The sequence below is a fragment of the Sturnus vulgaris genome, chromosome 5, assembly GCF_052056855.1.
Source record: "Sturnus vulgaris isolate bStuVul1 chromosome 5, bStuVul1.hap1, whole genome shotgun sequence".
Taxonomy (NCBI): domain Eukaryota; kingdom Metazoa; phylum Chordata; class Aves; order Passeriformes; family Sturnidae; genus Sturnus; species Sturnus vulgaris.
The window spans coordinates 44,781,669-44,797,373 of NC_142247.1; the positions used below are offsets into that span (position 1 = coordinate 44,781,669).

A 15,705-nucleotide genomic window follows, 5' to 3' on the forward strand; every position below is an offset into this window, starting at 1 on the left:
GGCCAGAGAAGATGCTTTAGAGAGCTTTAAATTATGTTGTACATCTGAATCCTATCCTGGATCTCACTTGACTGTGAAGCTAAAGCACCTACCTCCAATTGCAATTGGACACCTATTTTATGTTTCAATCTTAGGCTGAATCCTGACTTTAATGCCCTTTTTGGTAGGTTATGACCAATTTTCCAACATCTAAAGCCAAGCAGTACTGGACTCTTCTTTATACTTCACAAAGCAGTAACAAGGTGTCGTATAAAGTGTTTTACCTTTTTGCAGAACACTGAAGTCTCTAAAGGAGTTTCTTTTACCATTAAAATAAGATACTGTCATTTCAAATGTAGTATTGCAAAGGTTCATTGTCCGAAAACAAAATAAATCACAATTTAAAGTATATTTACTTTTAATCTTGTGTAGCTTGTGGTTTTTGGAGGTCATTGAAAAAGAGATGGAGATGTCTAAAAAGGTGCTCTTTTCAGGTCCTGTATGCTGGCTTAGGAATTTTATCTGATGATGCACCATTATTATTACTCTTCTCCAAATATAAGGAGGTTTTTGACCAGAGGCTTCAAGATTAAAAGGAATAACTTCACAGTATAAAATTACTACCATATGTTTGAACAGGCAAGGAAGCATAATACTGTGAGACCTCTGAGACTGCTACATCTAGCTGTATCATTCCAAATCACAAAATTTAATTGCTGGAAAAAGATATTCAGGCCAATCAACTAACACAAGGGGGTGGTAAAACACAATTGTAGCTGTTATCCAGTTTTGAGATATGATAATATCAGTGAAAAGGTAAATTCCAACCATGAGTGCTGAAAATGCTGAGAAGTGGCTCTATCTTTACCCTTTCAGTCAAAATCAGCCACCCAAAGAGCTTTTATTATATGATATTCTCAGAGTGAATTTCAGAGTACCTGCAATGGTTATGTGAAGGGCTCGACTCTCTTTTCTCTGACAGATCTAGGCCATCTGAGCAGGTTTTAAACCTCCTTCATCACCTCTGAGACTGAAATTTAACAGGAGGTATGAAGTACTCAGTTTGAAAGCTTTATAGTATTGTATGCTAGAAGAGAAACTGAACACATGAAACTAAACATGAAGAAATACGATGCTGTTTGAAAAAACAGTTTTAATGATTGTAGTGTCTGTTGCTGAAGTCTTCTAGCTTTTTCTGAAAAAGCTACTATGTAACACAGATCTTTGAGCAACTACAGAAGTCAAACATAGGGTACCAAACGGAAGAGGTAAGCTGAAGCATAAAACAGAAAGAGCAGTATTTTAAAACCAATTTTATGTTTGATTCTTAATATTAAAAATAACTTTGGATTTAAACTGTTTCTGTCTGTTTTATTCAACCCTGACCACTAATCAGTTAGACTCACCAAGGAAGCCTGGTGTTGAAAGTCAGCGGAATGGCAAAGTTTTAGTTATGCTCAAAGACAGATAAAGGACTAGAGGCTTGAAAGTGCTCACAGGTATGAGGAAGTGTCCTCAAATTGCAAAGAAAGGGGAAAAAAAATTAGACCTAGATCATGAACCATTACAAGTTAACTGGATATTATACTGGAAAATTAAAATTCTCACAGAAAATTACTACTATAACTTATTATGCTGATAAAAAGAAAATGAGCGAGTTGTGCTCCTTTATTCCACCACTACTTAATGTAATTGGCATTCATTCATTGGAGTGAGGGGTATTTAATTTAGAGATTGAATTTTTGTAGAAGAATGTATTTATAGCTACAGAGAAGTTCCTATTTGATTCAATAACAATTCTTAGAAAAAAAAAATAAAACCTACCAAAAAATCTAGCAGAATAATAGATTCGGTTTCATTTTTCAAAGGAAGTGTTTCTTGGGCAGAAACCTAAGTTAAAGATTGTTTAAGTTAAAAAAAGGAAGGACATGGATATTCTCCTGTTCCCCACTTATAGATTTGTTTTCTTCAATGCTAGAAAGCATTTATAATAGTTAAAAACACCTTAAAAAACAGGCTTCCATAGGAAGTCATAGGGAGACAGGTTTTTCTACAATGCATGATTAGACATTTCTGGGAAACATTAAGGGAATGTCTTCCGAAAATATGAAAAGAGCATAAAATAAAAATAGAAGAAAAGGCGGAGGCCAGGTACAGTTTCTTTCTTCCAAAGTGGAGACAACTACTCAGCTCCTGGACAAATTTGCATTTGTCCTGTAACAGTGTTATGTGAAACAGTGTCTGCCACTAACCAGCAGAAAAAATACAACAAGGCATTCATCAAAGTACAAAGAAGTACTTTTCTTACATTCTCAGTTCCTTCTTTTGTTGGATTGTAATCCCACTTGTTCTCCAACTCTGGCCATTACTGAAGTACCTGAAGAGAGAAACTTCTCTGCTTCACAAAAAAGTTCTAATGGATAAAAACTGAATGTCTTTACTAAGATCAGACTCACTGGAGAACCTCAGCAACAGCTGATAAAAACAAAACAGAGAAACCTTTTGTCCACTATACTATTTCATTTTCCAGTGGACGCCAATCACTTCTTTCATGACAATGACTTAAATTCAAGAATTCTCCTGATCTTAGGGGAAAGGAGAAACTAAAGCAAACAATGATTTTCAAACAATCACTACCACTTTCTGGTAAAACTTCTACCAGAAACAATCATATTGTGGGAACTAACTTATCATTATATAGAGACTTCCATCATCTATTTCCCTCTACCTCCAAAACTACTTTTAGTCCAATACCTAAAAACATTACAGTACATCTGATTCACTCTTTGGCAAAGCAGAATTTTAAAAATGTTAATTGGCCAACAAATAACAACCCCAAAAGTAGAAGAACAGAGAAAGATGTACCTTGAAATCTTTCTAATGTCTCATTGCTATTATGATCATCACTGTGGGTCTGAACTCCACAGCCCACTGCTGATCTAGGAATATATTCTATATACAGCAAACTATGTATGTTTATGTCATGGTTTCAGTTTATAATGTTGACTGTCACATAGCTATTCATACAGTCAGTACGTAATGTTTTAATGATTGTTATACTTACAGAGATGTAAATGTATTTTACATGCAAAGGTAAATACTAGCTGTAAATAAAAAGAATAATTGTATCTAAGGAGGGAGAGTAATTTTAAGTTATAATGGCTTGGTCAGTAAATGGAAAAATGTTCTTTTCAGGTGTTAGATAAAAGTTATACAAGTTATACAATATTCTGGTCAAGACCAAAATGCACAGAGAAATTAGAAGAACCAGACAACTACAAATTGTCTCTCTAGGAAGGAGGCCATGAATTACCAACAATTGCTGAGGATACTAAAAAGACACAGAGACTGAAATGTGCAGCTCATAGAATAGCTGCGGACAAAGCATGAAATCATAGCTTCTTACTTTTTCCAGTAAACGAGTAAACCTTAGGAAGGATTTGGTAAATGCGGACTATTTTATCTCTTTGTTTAATGGGTAGGAAGTTTGGGAGACTAAAAAATATTTTGCTTTAAAAATCTGGCTTTGAATCATCTGAATCATTCACTAGTGAGAAATATTTTATTATTTCAGCTGACAGAACTAGGCCTGTCATGTTACTATGATAAGAAACCTGAAAAGATTGCAACTGAACTGAGGCAGTGCTGAACCAAAAAGTTCCAGAGAAATGAGGGGAGAAGTAAAGCTACTGCTTGACTAATTACTCTAATACTTAGCTATTTTCTTAAACATGGGTGCAAAGGTGTATAAGGCACAGGTAAATTGTGATCCTACAGTATCCAAGACAGAAGGGAATACACAACATGGCCTTCAGCTACGAAAGCAACAAGGATTCTACATAATACCAAACTTCTCAGCATATTTTTCAATCATATATATCTTGTATTCATTTTGGATCTGCTCTGAATCTATGGATTCAGAGAAAGGAAATTTTCTCACAGGAGCATTTCCAACATTGTTCCCACAAAGTAATTCTGAGAATGAGCTATGAGCTCCGATATGCAGCCAAGGAAGGGAGTCTATCAGGGACTTAGTTTTACAGCATCTGGGACATTTCTACCAACTTCCATGGCAGAGTCATGGATAAGTTTTCCTTCCATTAATCATTTCCATATTTTGCTTAAGTGGAACTCTAAGTAGCAAAAAAACGAAAGCATTAGAATTCATGTAAAGATTGTTAAGATTTACCACAAGGTGATCCTTTGGCAGGTTGCATATACATTTAGTTTGTATCTATTAACTAGATATAATTAACCACAATAGCAAAAACAGGATTTTATAGCCTGCATTAGTACATATCATTAGATTTAATAAATACACGGATGTAAGGGAACCTGTGAGCCACAAGTGTTGAACTCACTCCTTCATTGTAACTGAGTCAGCTGCAATTTTTATCAGCTTATTATTAGACAACCACTTAATTTGAAGAATTATCCTAACAATGTTATCATTAGTAAAAGAATATATGAGAATAACATACCAATTCAAAAATATACAAATCTTTGCAATACATATGGAATATTATTTGTTTGTGCTCAGGTTTACTCAAAGCATTCTCCTGGGTGAAGAAAATATATAATTTTTTTTTCATTTAGACAAAGCAAAAACTAACTATTCAACCAGCCATGTATCTACTTTCATGTTGTGTTTTTTTAAATAGCATATGCAGTAGACTTGTCTATGTTATTGATGACACCATGGTGAATATTGGACTGATATAGTGGTCTCCAGGAGTTTCCAAATATAAATTAATCCTAATGAGATAATCTTTAGTGCATGGAGATGGAGGAATGCTATCTAAATAATGCCACTTCTGTTGCAGAATTGGTTTCAAATTAATTGTTTCTTTCTAAAGCTATAATTATCAGGAGGAATTCAGTTAGTGAGAAAAAATTAAGTTTAAAAGTGCATAATGTCCAATAGCTCATTAAATAGAAAATACATTGTAAATTTGAGAATCAGAATGACTTGCAGCTAACTTTGAGATGATGGGTCATGCACATGAAAAGAGACTTTTCTGGCAGGAAAGCAATTTAGTAATGCTGACTGCAGTCTGCATTTACTTGACATTCAGAAAGATCATATGACACCAATGCAGATGAGGTGAAGAGTAAAGAGAAAAGGAAGGGCAAGGAGAACCAGAGGAGAAAAAGTTAGGTTATGAGCACCTGAGGCATGATGAGGAAAGAGAGAATATGAATGTCATTATTGGGGTGTTCAATTTTTAAAGTGGAAATGGGAACAAGGTGTCATATTAAAGAGACCTGGAGTATTCAAGCAGCTATAGCAATAGCTGGGTCAACATTTTTCTCACAGAGGGGTTTTTATGAAGGGTTCATTTGATGAATATTAGCAATTTTTAAATTTCTCTTCCAATGAAAAGACATAGTAAGCGTGTATTTACTCAGTGTCAAATATAGCTTTGTAATAATGCAACAAAACAAAGGAAGTCCAAAGACTATTTGAAATACTTAAAAATAATTAAGCTGTTAAAAAATCCTCAAACCTAAAACATTATACCACAGCCTCAAAGGGAAAGAAGCTCAGAATGACTGATTTAGGCTTACACTTTCTTCTAGTACATTTTCCATAAGCAGTGGCGCCAACAGTTACCCAAGGGGGCACAGACATGATCAGAATGGGAGAAAGCAGCTATGCATTGCATGTACACAAACAGGTGCATACCACATCAGCCTGCACAAACAGGAGGGCTCAAGCTGTCTAAAACCTCACAGAGTCATCTAAAGGCCAAAGGTAGTGTAAAGAGCTGCAAGCTGTGGGCTCAGAACCACATCTGATGCAAAAGCAGCATACAAGGGAAAGAAATTTACCCAGAGTTACATTCTCTTATGTTGTTAGGCTTTGGTCACAAGCTGATCTATGCGGTAAAACAAAATCTGGAATACAGTCACCAAAAATGCTTCTATCAATGTACTGGCTTTAGCTGGAATAGAGTTACCTTTCTTAATAGTAGCTCATTGTGTTTCACGTTTTTGACCCTGAAGAGACAGGGGCCATTGATAAGGCCACAACACAGCAGGTACACCCCTGAAAGGGCTGTGGTCCAAGGATAAGACCACACCAGAGCAGTGGAGCACACTTCAGAGTGATCACAACTGTGCATTAATCCACACTGCAGCAGATATATCCCTGAAGAGGCTGTGGTCTATGAATAGACCCATACTGGAGCAGCAGCAAGCAAAGAAGTTTGCTGCAATGTAAAACTCTATGGCCTGGTCAAAAGGGACCAGGGATGGAGATTGCAATAGATTTAATTGCCATAACCCATAATTTGAGTTACATGTTACAGTAAGCACTACAACAAGAACCACCCATACCAGTTCAGGACAAGCCTTACAACTACTAGTGCAAATGCAGCACTGAGCTGGCTTTTGTGCCCAGTAACTCCACACAACAACCACCTCTCCTCTCCTGAGTGACCACCATAACAAACAGAATCCAAGTCAAGGACTAGATGAACTCAATTGGCATTTTATGAACATTATACACTGGCCATAGACTAAAGGAATGATACTTGCATATATTAGAGAGTGAGAAGGGAAAAGGGGTGGTTAATGAGAGGTTAATGTTATGGACAACATGTGTCCAATGTCTGTATGAACAATATGTGTGAGGCAAATTGTAAGAATAAGTGGTAGAGATTTTACTGGGTTTGGGTGAAATAGAGTTAATACTCTTCATAGTAGCTTCTAAGTTGCTGTGTTTTACATTTGTGACCAAAACAATGTTGATAACAGAGATGTGTTTAGTTACTGCTGAATAAACAGCATCAGCATCAAACAGCATTAAACAGCATCAAGGCCTTTTTACTGTTCTTCACATTGCTCCACCAGTTAAAAGATTGGAGATGCAGGACTGCTGACCCCAAATAGCCAAAGAGATATTTCATATCACATGAGTCATGCTCAGCATATAAAGCTACAGGGAAGAAGCAGGAATTGGCATACGTTTCACAAGTCACAGCTACGTGTGATGTAGCCCCGCTTTTCTGGAGATGGCTGCACCCCTGCTGCCAATGCGAAGTGCTGAATGAATTCCTTGTTTTGCTTTGCTTGTGTGTGCAGCTTTTGCCTTACCTATTAAACTGTCTTAATCCACAAGTTTTCTCAGTGCTACTGCTCCGATTCTCTTCCCCATCTCACTGTGAGGGAGGGAGTAAGTGGTTCAGTGGACTGAGCTGCCTACTGGGGTTAAACCAGAACAATTACAATGACAATGGCCATAAACAGAATAATAAAATCTCATTGTCATAAAGGAAAAATTAATCTGCATTAGGGAAAAACTCCAACACTTCCTAAATCAGAAGCTCGCCCAGGATTTATGGCCACTTCTTTATTTGAACATCCATTGCACAAATACCAACGTAATGTCTTCCTTATGAAGGTTTGGACACTTTGGAAGTAATGCATTTTAAATATTACCTTAATTCCAACACAAGGTTTATCCCTCGTGAATCTAGATTGAACAGAAAAAAGCAGGATCATAATAATGAGAAATGTCAGTGTACTGGCTGATAATACCATATCTAAATTTATGGCATGTTATGTTAACATATAAATACAATATTTCTTGTGTCTTGATTCCAGTAAGCCCATAGAACTGAACTTATCTCTCTCTATTTGCTGCTGTTACCAGATCGTAAGATAAAACTTCCCATCTTGTTTAATAATAGCCTATTTGTTGCAATGCATAGACTGAATTTTTTTTACACTAAATTCACACAAGTAACAGAGTCTGAAGAGAGGATGTACACTAGAGAGGGAATTCTGCTATTGCAGTGGCTCTGAAACAGATTTTTTTTCTGCAATTAGGCTCTAAACATGACCTAATTTTCTGCACAAATGCCAGAGCCTGATATACTTAGCCAGGAAGTGATATTTTACTTTGGTCCCACACCAACAACACCATATTTGAAAATTTACATTATTGTAAAGGTAGCCCCTAACTCTATAATAAGGAGTACCTATATACCTGTAGAATGTTTCTGAAATTTGCTTGCTGTTATATAGTCTCTCTTCTAAATATAATGGGATTGAAGCTTCATAAAAGGTGTAGAAGTCACAAACCACTGAAATAAAGTCTTAAATTCATATCCAGAATACAGACACAAACATAGTTGCCAAAACAGCACTCCATCAACATGCCTTCAGCACAGATCACTCTAAGCAGTTAGCAATGTTTATTCAGGCTCACTTCAGAAAATACTTGAATCACATAATAAATTTGATTGGTCCCATTGAAGCCACACCAGCTGAAATGTCTCACATGATCAGATCTCAAGATTTGCCTCTCTGCACACAGCAGGCACATATCCTATTTTTTCCCAGTGATGATTTTTTGTGACTTGGACACTTCTACAGTTCAAACTGAACTAAGACTACTAATTCATCTTAGATAAACCATGAGACAAGCTTGAGATCGTACCCATTTTCATCTCTTACTGGAAAATATCTACATTTCAAACTGTTTATAACATACAAATAGCACAGAAACACATTGACTTTCCTCAGAGACATCCAGCCATTCTGTGTGACTTTGCAGTAGCCAGTGACAAATCATGGTTGAGCCTAGAACTCAAAAGGCCAAATAGATATCTTAAGTGGGAACAAACACTGAATGTCTCAACTGAAAGGGGATCTTGAGTACATAGTTTGGATGCATTGCTCAGAGTTCTCCCAAATGCACAGTCACAAGGCCAAAGGCAGCACGTATCCTAAGATTGCATGACTACACATCAAAGGCTTTGGTACAGGTTCTCTCACACACAGTTTCACATGGTGAGGGGGAAGACAGAGACAACCTGTAACCAGGAAGACTGTTCTGTATAAAGATGCTCAGTTGAGCATGAAAATCCACTGAATGACCCAAGGGCTGAGCCACACCCTCCACCCCGTCCATAACAGAACCTGTCAGACAGATATGAGGGAGAATACCTGCTACATAACTGACTGCTTTGTGGCAAGATGGATCAGAGGCCACAGCTCTGCCTTACCAATATGTGATGCAAAAAATGCAGTGAGGGAGTAGAAGAAATCCAATATGAAAGTATCACTGCAAATGTGAGAGACTAGTCAGGTCTGTGCTCCTGTCTCTAAAAGAGCTGGTGTGAGACTACATGTTACTGACAGATTTATTTTAGAAATGTTTTTATATCCTGCTTTAAAAAGTGTTTTAAAAATGAAGCAAAAGCAGTACATTAAGCAATTGCAGTTTGGTTAAATATGCAGTACTGCAATACTGCGTCCTTGCATTTTAAGAAAGAATTTTCTTTATTGGATGAAGACAGTGGTCTGTCTAGTCTGGTACCTCATCTTCAAATACTGGACCTTAATATAGTAACAAAGAAAGCAAGAAATATTCCACAGACAGAGAGGCCAGCATACAGCCAAGACTTAAAATGTATCTATTTTAAAAGTGTTTGTTATTTACTGACTAATTTATTAGTATTTTGCTATTTGTACAACCAGATAGGTTTGTTGAACTGTGATTGTTCATTATTTACTTGTGAAGTTTGCCAATGTAAAGCACCTTCTGCAGCATTAGCTTTGATTTGTGATATAGGCATAGAAGATCACCAAATCGTCAGAAGCCAAAAACAACTATGTGTGCTTTCACCTGAGTGCTACCCTGTACCGTGGCTTTCCCCTTGGCGTTGTTAAAGAGATGGTCACAGCTGAGGCGGCTGCATATGACACTGTCCTGGTGCCAAGAGACCTCTGTTCAAGTTTCATGTTACAAGATCAGCAAGATGTGAAATGAGGCAACTAGAAGATGCAAGCTATGAACATAGTACAGATTAGGAGGTTTGATAAGTTTCAAAAATGAGGAAAAAAATTCTAACTTTTTACACATGCAGTTATATAAACAATTCTTCCATACCACAAAACATATAGGAGTTTCTCCTATAAGTGTTTGCTAAAGGACTAAGGATCAAATCCATACAAAGCATTTTCCAGTGCTACTTCAAGCAACAGCTACAGCTGCATTGCATTCTACAAATCACTGTACTGATGTATTCAGACAGAAGAAAAAGCTAAAAAACTTTTTTCAGGACTTCATCCCATCTGATCTAACTATGTAGTGTCATGTCATACCTGGTAGCTATGCTAACTACTATAACTAGTAAAGCATAAGGTCTTTGCTTTCTCTTTTCTATCTCCAAAGTGTTTTTCAAAACACATGACATGAAAGAAGCTATATGAAGATGCCTTGAATTGTTTATCTTAAAAATGTGACTGTTCTGCACTAGTAGGTACGTTAGGTAGCCATTATTATTTTGTTATCTCTTTTGATTAAAAACTCACTACATATGGCAAACGAGTGGCTGGCTTGGGTATATAAAGAAAGAAAGCGTAAACCCCACTATCTTCCCAAGTTCTACTAAGAGCAAAAAGAGATAGCTCTGTAGCTGTCACCAGGAAAAGTGAATAACATTACTGTTGATGTTTCCACATTCATTTCTACGTCTGATAAATGTTATATATCTGAACTTAGTCATGAGGAGAAGTGTTTCAAAATAAAATTAACAGTTTATAAAACCAAATCACTGAGCCAAATTTCCTATTGAAATAGCCCTAAGAGTGAACTTGTGTTTTTAAAAAATATTTCAAATGTGAAAGTGCGTGCTTACAATGGACTCTGTGAAGCTGAGTATACTATGCAATTGTTTTCTCATGCTTTAAAAAAAAAAAAAAAAAGCACAAGCAAAAATCCTTTTAAGTACACTCTTAAATTTAGTGATCCAAGGAGAGTGGAGCAAATACTCCAGCTGGTTTAAAATGTCAGAGATGCAACTACGCCTAGGGAGGAATGAAAGTATATATCAGTTGGGAATATCCCTCAACAGAAAAATGATCTTGAATAGGGACAGGTCAGTATTCAGTTCTGCTGGTATAGAACCCTCCTGTTATATTTATCCTTACAAAACTTTTGCCTCAGTCCCTTCAAAATTCACCATTTCTAAAGGTAAATGAAAAATGTATTTTCCAATAAAAAGCTATTGCTACCTGAGTTACTTGGACATGCAATAGAAAAATGATGAAAGACATTTAAATGAGATGTTTAAATACAGACTGGAAATATGAAACCGAACATTAATTAATTAGATTGTAGGGTCTTCTGTTGCTTTAGCTTCTGTATTACCATGCAGTCTTTGTTTACTGCCATTTATCTTCTTTGTTTGATGGGATTTGACTAATAAATACATTGATTAATTGCGTCTGTAAATGTCATTCATACATCACAAAAATAGGTTGTACTCAGTGCTTCTGGCACACAGTTGCTAAAGGATTTTGTTTTATTTGAACTTTCAATACTTAACAAAGGAAATATTACTGCTTTGCTGGAAAAATTTCCTGATTTTTATTTAATTTTCAGTGAGCAAACAGCTGCAGAATAATGTGACTTAATGAAGCATTTCTAATAAAATCCTGCAGAAGATAAAACAGAGGCATATAACTTCTTGCTCACTGATAGTTGTATCATTCAGAATAATTTTTCAAGATGGTGATCACATTTCTGTGTAGATGAGTATTAGGTATTGTGATTTTCTGTCTTCCAAGTCAGTGATTTCCTTCAGCGAGATAACTAGTTAGCACTGTTGCATTATTTATTTATAGTAAGCAAAACATACAACATAATAAATGCAACATCTTCCTAGTACATTATTTAGGCTTTACACTAGTTGGTAAGTAGCAACACAGACAGCAATAAATTTTGATGTGAAGATGCTCAGATGTGGAAAAATTTCATGGTTATATTTTTTTTACCAAAAACATACTGCCTGTATTTGTAAAGATGTCCCTTATCAAGTCTGTCATCACCTGTGATGAAATAATGAAACTTCTTTGCTGCTATATTTTTCTCTGCCACAACAATTCAATGTAAAGCAAAATATTATTTGCTTTACGTAAATCTAGATAGGGCTCAATGAATCATTTGCAACCTGCCAGTAAAACAATCTCCAATATCCATCTGTACACACATCTATTTACTTTCATTCGGAAGAAGTTTTTCATGTATTCCCCACCAGAAAAATCAAGTGCACTAGAGGCATCTACACATAAAGCTGAGATCCCTCAGACCACAAGAGACGGGTAAGTTGCCCTGCAAGTCCAGTAAGATTAAAGATACTGGCAAGTTAGTCATCATTCTCTGATTAAAACAGCAAGACAGAATCAAGATTTTATCTCAGTCACCCAATACCATCAGTGTATCTGAAATTAATACCATATTTTTTAAGGACCTTCTATGAAAAAATATGCAGAACCACTGAGTAGTAAATCTGATTTGCTATATCAACTGAGCAAAGCTTTCCACTGAAATTATGGTATTTAGGTAGTTTACATTTATAAGAATAACTACTGGAAATTTGGACTATATGAAACAAAACCCACACGGTTTTCAATACTGCTTGAACAGCACCAGATCTGTGAAATGAAATATTAGTAATGAAATTTACAGTAATTATTTTAATACTGTTAATTATATACTCACAAAACAATTTAGGCATCAGTATGAGACGACAGCCCATGACTGTGGAAAAGTATAATGAAACTTGTAACCTTTACCACTCTGATAAAAATATCTTAGTATGCTCTTTCCCAACTTCAGCTAAGCTATCCTCCTAGTATGACTGAACTATTGTGTTTCGAGTAGGTACCCAACACTACAAGAAAGAATCTTAATTTCTAAATTTGACTTAAATTAGCCCATAAAGTATCTTTAAAGCATTAAACAGACTGAATGCTGAAGTCTGAAACTAGTTGGTAAGACAGAGAAACCGGATAACAATCATCATTTAGTCAATAGTAATTTAAATGTATCCACTACGGTGCAAAGACCCTACAACCTGGAATCCTTTATGGCTTTTTCAGAGATAGGAGTTGAGTATGTTTATTATTTAAATTGACAGTTCTGCAGGAGTCAAAGCACGGCTCTTTAAATACTGAGCCAGTGTCTACTGAGGGTAGGGTGGTAGAACTGAGGTACTTTAAAAAAAATACTGTGAAGCTCTAAGCAAAAGCTGGAAAGAGAGAACTGTAACTACACATATAATTTAAAATGCTTTAAGCAATGATTTTAACTTCCGTAGGAATGAAGAACCATGCGCGGCAACTCCTAACAGGGCAGCACAAGCTCTTGCTATTTATTGTTTGCATTGATAACCTGGTGTCCGATCCCACAGCTCCACAGGAATAAAGCAGGTTATTTTAAAACTTTCTCTTGCTAAACTATCCATGGGATGGAATAAGGGAAAAGTCCTCTCACTGTGGCATACAGAAACTGCAATATATTTAGCAGGTAAATAAGCTCACTGAGATGCCAAGTAAGCAATGTGGATAGACAAGGTATGTTTCATACTATATATCCGCAACTTAGAGAGAACTACACATAGAAAGAAACGAAGCCGTGAATCTTCCCTTTATCGGTTTTTGTTTTGTGTTGTTTTTAGAGGACGCATAAAACGACTACCCGCTCTTTCAGCTGTCCTCTTGAAGACGGCCGATAAAGCGTCCGGGCAGAGTAACCCCCAAGTGCCCGAAGGTCCTGAGAGTTAGCGGCCACCCTTTCCATAGAAGTTGAAAACGGGATGGGTTCCCCTGCTCCCCCCCGCCTCCCTCTTGGCTTTGTTGAACTATTCTTTTAAGTAAAATCAAAGAAAATTAAAAGGGAAAACAAAAGCCTTGAGGATCGCCCGGCGAAAGGCTGTAGCCGGCTGCTCCAGGTGCCCAGCAGAAGGACGGCAAAGCAGCTCTTCTTCACATCCGGCTTCGTCCAGCTCTACGGCAACAGGAGGGCTCAGCCCGCGGCAACCGCTCCGCACATGTCACACCTGGCCCCGCCGCGGCCGCTTGCGCCCGCCGCCCGCAGGGTCTCCGCCAACCGCGAAGGGTATCTCCCAGCGGCCCGACCAGAGCCCGGACAGACGCACAGACAGACACAAGACCCTGGAGCGCTCCGCTCACCTACCTGCAGTCACGATTCTTGCTAGAAATGCCTAGCGATCGGCCGTCTCCCATCCGGGGGGAGCTCCAGCCTTACCGCCCGGGCATCGCCGGCACACGCCCCGCGCCCCGCCAGCGCTCGGGGGCATGGAGCGGCGCCGTGCCGTGCTCCTCTCGGCTCCCCTCGGCTCGGCCGGGTTGGGGCAGCAGCCGTCCTCGGGGCCCGGCTCTCTCCCCCGGCCTCTGCGAATACACCAGGAATTCAGCTAAGAGATGCTAGAAGAAAGAGTGAAGTAACTGCGAATAAAGGGAAGACTTGAAGTGTTTCTTGTGCAGGATTTCAGAGTATTAAAAAAAAATAATAAAGAGGATAAAGGAGCTATTGGAAAAGCGGAGATGAGGAAGTCCTGCAGCCTTGTACGGTTCCGGCCCCTATGCCAGCTGCGCGTAGTCGCGATTCAGCGCCGCCGGCAGAGGAAGGAGGAGAATCCAGCGTGTCCTGCAGCAAGCAGTCCCTCCGTTAGAGCATCTCTGATTGGTGTGCCTTCCACACACAGCACGACTTCCCCCTCCTGCTGCCTTCTTCGCTCTCTTGGGAAAAGTAATTGGAGAGCGAGAGCTTCACCTTCAGCACCAGCAGCCTCCCGCGCCCAGCCTGCGCGCACCGCACCGCGGAAGGGAGCGAAGACGCCCCGGGCGCCCGGGCAGCCAGAGGCAGTTCCAAGCGTGTCCTCCGCGGCACAGGGGAGGGAGGAGGTGGAGGGAGGTGGAGAGAGGGAGAGACCCCCTTCTCCCCTGTGTTTATCCAGTCACTCGCGGCTCTCCTCCCCAGCCCTTAAGAGAGAGCAGGTCCCAGCGGCCGCCGTTCTGTCTGACGGAGGAGCGGGGCTCAGCCAGCAGCGCACACTGGGGCTTGGACCGCCTCCCTCCGCCTCCCGCTCCGCAGCGCAGCACTCCCTTCTCTTCTCCGAGCAGCGGGGCGGGGGTGCGAAGTTTACGCACAGGCGCATGTGCCCGAGGAGATCCCCGCGTACCCCCGGCGGCCCCACCGCCGCTCCCCTGGGACCCCTGTGCTGCTGAGGCGGGAGGCTGGGGCGCCGGGCGGGGAGGAATCGGCCGGGAAGGGCAGGGCAAGGCAGCTGCCCCAGGGAAGGAGGGCCGCGGCTGCCGGAGCAGGGGCAGGAGGGCCGCGGCGACGCCGGTGGCAGCCAAACACTGGACTGTGTCTCCCTCCAGAGGGAGAAGAGAGTCACGCACGGCAACTCCGGCGGCCAGGCCCTTCTTCCCTAGGCGGTAGGGTGGCGAGCTTGGTCCATGTACCTGCGCTCGAGAGGCAGTGAGGAGAGGTAGTACGGGTCAGGTCCTGAAGGCCTCCTGTTTGTCATAAGACAGCTTTAAAGACGGGTGGCGAGTTGCGGTCGTCTGCCATGACTATTGATTAATAAGAGGAAATGTTGCTGAGTGAGGAAATTAAAAGCAGAGTTTTGTAATTTATTTTGCTGTGTTCTGTGCTGTTCAAAAGGTGGTGCAGAGAAGTGACGGGAGAGAACTCAAAAAGGTGAGAAGAAACCTTGTTTGTTACAATGATATCAGAGCGAAGTTCTCACTTTTGTCCTGTAATTCTGGTCCACTCCTAGATTAAATGGGGATGAATGCATGCAACATTGAAAAGTTCTGATATACCTGATCATCTGTTGGGGTTTTATTCAATTCTACAAGCTAGTATAATGGCCAGTTTTAAGAAAAGAACCTTTTTCT

General features: G+C 39.5%; 1 protein-coding gene across 13 annotated transcripts in view; it reads right to left on the minus strand.

The window, feature by feature from the left end:
- Nucleotides 1-14,841, minus strand: part of TAFA2 (TAFA chemokine like family member 2) — a 185,822-nt gene extending 170,981 nt beyond the window's left edge. For 4 of the 13 annotated variants that reach the window (XR_015803956.1, XR_015803954.1, XR_015803957.1 and 1 more), the window contains exon 1: nucleotides 13,973-14,839. Coding sequence is in view for 3 of the 13 variants with exons in the window: in XM_088165610.1 (XP_088021736.1) it covers nucleotides 13,973-14,022 (50 nt within the window). In the remaining 10 variants the exon portion in view is untranslated. Of the gene's footprint in view, nucleotides 1-13,972 lie in introns of all 13 variants that reach the window. The other 9 variants (XR_015803958.1, XM_088165610.1, XM_088165611.1 and 6 more) reach the window with 7 other exon arrangements.
- Between the last annotated feature and the right edge of the window lie 864 nt (nucleotides 14,842-15,705).